Source organism: Ruditapes philippinarum, unplaced genomic scaffold (assembly GCF_026571515.1).
Source record: "Ruditapes philippinarum isolate M1 unplaced genomic scaffold, ASM2657151v2 ctg63_1_1_1_1, whole genome shotgun sequence".
NCBI classification, from domain to species: domain Eukaryota; kingdom Metazoa; phylum Mollusca; class Bivalvia; order Venerida; family Veneridae; genus Ruditapes; species Ruditapes philippinarum.
This window is the reverse complement of record NW_026866221.1, coordinates 616,066-621,515: the sequence shown is the minus strand read 5'-3', so window position 1 is coordinate 621,515 and position 5,450 is coordinate 616,066. Positions and strand designations below refer to the sequence as shown.

General features: G+C 32.5%; 1 protein-coding gene across 1 annotated transcript; it reads left to right on the top strand.

Moving 5' to 3' along the window:
• Positions 1-477: 477 nt before the first annotated feature.
• Positions 478-3,673, top strand: LOC132731788 (zinc transporter ZIP1-like). The gene is given in 2 exon segments (XM_060718045.1): positions 478-1,589; positions 1,592-3,673. Coding segments are annotated over 2 exon segments (1,107 nt in total). The 5' UTR covers positions 478-853; the 3' UTR covers positions 1,963-3,673.
• Positions 3,674-5,450: the final 1,777 nt, after the last annotated feature.

Sequence of the window (5,450 nt, the reverse complement as noted above, 5' to 3'; positions counted from 1 at the left end):
CTTAAGCCGGTGCTAGGGGGCGTGGACGGTAACTTGCACTTACCAGTACCGTCCATGAACAGGCTCAATCAAACCGAGCCTGCAACATTTTCAATTCTGTTGTGTTGGACTTTCTTTGGGGATTCTGTTTTTCTCTATTTAGTTCTTAATTTTTGTTATATGGTGACTAAAAATTCTCTAGGACCTCATTTGTTGTCGGAATGATTAAAGATGTATTACCCAGGAGTTTTATAAGCGGCAAATTTAAACAGTGTTACAACAGAATGAAGATTTCTGAAAAAAGGAAATGGCTAATACATTATATTTCGGGCATCATTTGACTTAGATTGTGTTAATGTTTAAAGTTGAAGACTGTATATAATTCATCAATATCAGTGGAATCCAGAATTAAGCCTCAAATGTGACTGATTTACTATAGAACTAAGAGTACGAAAATTCACTGGGCCGAGACCATTTCTGCTTAAGACGTGTCCGCGTTTTAGTCATTTCCTCGCGTGTGAAGTCATGTGATTGAACAAAATGGACGACAAACAAAAACTTTTTAGAAGTATTTACTTGGCTCGGTTTCCATGTTTTCACGATCTCACATCTACGATACTGAGATCTTGTTGACTTTTTAAATAACTTCCTTTTTATATGCGATGATTTTTTATTGATGCCGCTGAAGTGTACTTAAATGATTGTCATGATTCATGTTTTCCTGGATATCTACATACAGGAAACAACAGTGGAGGATACTGATACAGTGAAAGATATATTTATTGAAATAGAGCCATTACAGTTCACAGTGAAAGATATATTTATTGTAATAAAGCCATTACAGTTCCAGGAGTAACATAGATTGTTAACAAAAATGAAACTTGCAATTCTTAAAGTTTTAGTGCTTTCAGCACTCTTTGTGATGACGTTTGTTCTAGGAATTATCCCAATTATTCTTGAAAAAATATTTCGTAGGAAAGCAAACACTGAAAGTCATAAAAATAGATACAAAACCATCCTTAGTTTTTTAAGCTGTTTTGCTGCGGGTGTATTTTTGGGGACGGGCGTGTTAGATTTGTTACCATCTGTTAGAGTTGATATTGGAACTACATTAAATAGCCTGAACGTGTTTACATCATTTCCAGTGGCTGAATTTGTGATGATGTTTGGATTATTTCTGATATTAATTGTTGAACAGATTGTTTTAACATTAAAAGAGAAACATGCTGAGGAGACGGATGATGAAAGAAGACCGCTCTTGGAACCGAAAGATATAAGAAGACACTATTCCCATTCTGTTGCTAGTGATCAATCAGTGATTGGTGGTATAAGTGACGAACCTTTTACGTCTAGTTTTCCAGGAACAGGTAGTAGACGTCATTGTGATAGTTGTGAAGAAAGAATAAGTAGGTCAAATTCTATTATGAATGAAGATGTTGCCCATCAGCGTGAAGAAGATGACATTTTACCTGAGCATGAGCACTCTTCATTAAGATCTATACTGCTGCTAACAGCTTTATCTCTGCATTCGATATTTGAAGGTTTAGCTGTTGGCTTACAAGACAAGGCTGATGATGTGATTGGAATTTTTGCAGCCCTTGTGATACATAATCTGTTCTAAGCTTTTGCCTCGGTATGAATCTCATTCAAAGTACTCTTTCTCATGCAGGGATGATACGTTCCATTGTATTCTTCTCACTGACAGCACCCCTTGGTATAGGAATTGGAATTGGTATAATTGATTTATGGGATTCAAAATCCTCTTTGCTTGTTCAAGGAATTCTCACTGGCATTGCTTGTGGAACTTTCTTATATGTGACATTTTTTGAAGTTCTACCATCAGAATTTAATACTCATGAACACAGACTACTTAAAGTTTTATTTTTGCTTTTAGGGTTTGCAACAGTAAGTGGTGTTTTATTCTTGCATAAAGATGATGGACCAACATGTTTTGTTGTACCTCCAGCAGCTGAGAAAAACTGATATATATGTAATGGTAATTGACTGCAGTGAGTCTTGATATCATATACCAATTACCATTGGTTAAACTATTGCATAAATTATGTCATATGATACCTAGCTAAATAGTTCAAGTTTTGATTTCAAATTACATTTAATGTTTACTTACAAATAATCTTTTCATTGCCAGAGATATAATTGTATCGGCATGTAGGCAAATAAATGGTATTGAAGGATGGGTATACTGGATCTTTTAGCCAGTAAAAGAGTTTATATGATGTATAAAATGTATATCACTGACTATATTAAGCAAGTAAAAATATTATATTACTAGGTACTTTGTTTTATGTATGGAATAAGAGACCATACCTCATGGAAACAATCTAGTCATTACATGAATTGATTAAAATGGCTTTTTAAAAAATTAGTCAAAAAATAATTCATATCATTGAGCATAAAATGAAGGCCAAGCTCAAAACTTACAACTCACAATTATTAAAATTAATAAGTAAAATAACTTGAAAACATATCACACATAAACCAGAATCTCATTTTGAGATAACACATCCATCAACAGCATATAAAGGGTTTTCCCCCTTTTTGTTGCTTTGGAAAAGGCAATTTATTGGGATTACTTTTGTCATCGGCTTCAGCATCCCCTTGTCAGGAGGATGAATTGGTCACTTTAAGTCGGATCGACTCCAAACCTGATATGCATGCTTCTTTCAAAGAAGAATCGTTACTTTTCAATTCTTGTTTTTTGAGTTACTGCCCTTTGTTAATTTTCATACTTTATTTTTGTCCTTGCCAATTCTGCAACAATTTAAAAGCTATTGACTTGAAACTTTATAGGATGGTGGTTCTCATTTAGAAGTGCAGTTGTACTCTAGCATTTCATGATTTTTGAGTTATTGCCCTTTGTTAATTTTCATACTTAATAGGCTTGTGCAGAGCATAACTTGGTCACTATAAGTTTGATTTACTCCAAATTTGGTATGCAAGCTTTTTTCATTGGCCTGAATTTGGAATGCACAGGAATCCATCACAGAGTCTTCCATTTGAATTTAAACTTTTCCATGGTATTTTTATTTTGATAATGAAACAGTTTTATTAATCCTGACATAGCATTGTGATTGTTACAATTAGTTCAACTTCAAATGCCATTAAAGTTAAAGGTACATGTGCATTGCACGAGGAGTGTTAAAAAAATGACCTATATTTAAGAAGAATTGTCTAACTGACAGCTATACTGTATACAAGGCGACGCATCCGACTCACAGAGTTCTTTTCTGATTTATTGTGTAATAGTTTCCCCTTAGGCCACAGTTTGTTTTGAAAGTTGAAAAAAAAATCACTTATGCTATTATTTTTTCAGGGCTCTTGCTTGACTCGGATATCCCGGTTTTTACTCACTGAGTTTTTTCACACTCAATAAAAATGTCAACAGGCTGTAAAACTCCCGTATAGTGTTTTACACACAGCATGTTTATAGCCTGTGCATTGGAACGTGACTTCAGCCACAGCAATTTGACGTAGGTAATTTTAACGATTTCGAGAACATAGCCAGCAGGTTAACTGGGAAAAAAATCTTGGCCATTAAAAATTGACTATTATTTCATTTTAAATTGTCAAAAATTGCTTCAAACATTTCTTTTTCTTATAAAAATCAACAATTTGTTGAACTTCCACGGATAACGGTATTTTGATACTTCTTCTAATGCCTATGTAAAAACTGGTTTGATTTCATGGCTAAAATTAGCCTGCTCGGGTAAACCTGAATTATAAAGAAGATGAAACATACAGTTGTCATCAAATCTACATAAAAGAAATATGTAGATTTGAACTTTAGTCAGATTGATACTGAGGTGTCAATTATTGATTAATTTTAAGCAACATTGTATGAATCTTTGATTAACTTAGTCAGAGTTTCTGTATTTCTGTATTTGTTATAAGTATACCTAGTATATTTTTCATGATTTGATTTTGGTAATAACATGATACAGTATATCAGTAAAGATAATTTTTATATTTTACACTTTAAATCAGAAAAGGTTATTTTATTCTCTCTGAGTAAAGGTGCAATTCAGTGTTGTTGTTTTTTCTTCTTTGTTTTGTTTCTTCTTATATATATATTGTATACAACTGTATATATGTATTTTTATTAAATTATAGTTCTATATAATTATATACTAAATATATCTAGGCATTTTGTCCATTTAAAACTTAAAAATTGTAAATTTTTAAAAATTCTTAAAATTTTTAAATTTAAAAATTTAAATTTCCGAAAAACAGTCATTTTTTGTAACATGAAATTTTTTTTAAGGAAAAAAAAAACTTTTTTTTGCCCTCAAAAAATTTTTTCCCAAAAAAGTTCATTGACTTTTTTTTGTGTTTTTTAAACCCTACTGAGACTTTTAATATTTTTTCTTTTTATAGATTTTTTTTAAAAAAAAGGTAGGGGTTATTTTTTTTTTACATTTAAATTTTTTTGGGCCCGTTGTTTTTTTAAGGCCGTTCCCCTTTTTTTCTGCAAGTGATCACCATAATGAGACGATGGTGCAGAGCGCAATAAATAGCAGTCTGTGCGAAAGTCCCGTCGGTCCTCGGTCCTGGCCGAATAAAAATCATGCGGTCCCGAGATAAATTTCCTTTCCGTCAGTCCTCATGTCCGAATAAAATTTTCAAAAAAGTTTAAAAATATTAATTACCTGATTGATAACAAGTACCCCGTGATGCAAAGAATTTATTAAAAGATATTGACCAACTTTAACTCTATTTTGTAGATGTCAAATAAATACAGTCAACTCAGCTCTGTCTTCAAAAAGTTTCATCAACAACGGTAAAATTTTGCCGTAAAATACAAATTTGAAAATTTTGTTTTACGATGCCTGTTGAAATAGCCGATGAGTAACAATCTTAAAATAATGAAGAAAATTAAATTTAAATATACTCGAAATCAACAACAAGTAGATTTGTGAATGTTTCTGCAGGAAACAGACAAATTTTCAATTGTCACATATTTTTCGCGATGCCGCTTTTTTATAATTAAAAAAATCGTAACCAAAAGGAAGATATGTTTTGTTAAAAATGTGTGTCATAAAAACACTTAAAATGTAGTTTAGGAATTAAAATTTTACTAAAGATATTGTTTAACTTTAGTTGAAATGGAGGTATTTTACCTGTTAGTGTTTGTCACATACAATGAATATTTTTCTTATGGGGGGGGGGGGGGGGGGGGGGGGGGGGGGAGTGAATCTGGAAGAAAAGAGCATAACGGTCTGATGATGTAGGGTTTTTGAAATTATATTTCAAATCTTTTCAATCACTTTTATGGTACAGTGTTGGGACATATTACCATTTTCCTGAAATAAGCTTTTTCTCTGTTCAAACTCCCAACTCCCCAACCCCTTACTCTGCTCATATACATCATAATCGTCAACTGCATAAGTGCAGCAAAGATGGCTTAACATATTCAAAGTGATCTGGAACTCCTACATTTTTGTGCTTGAGAG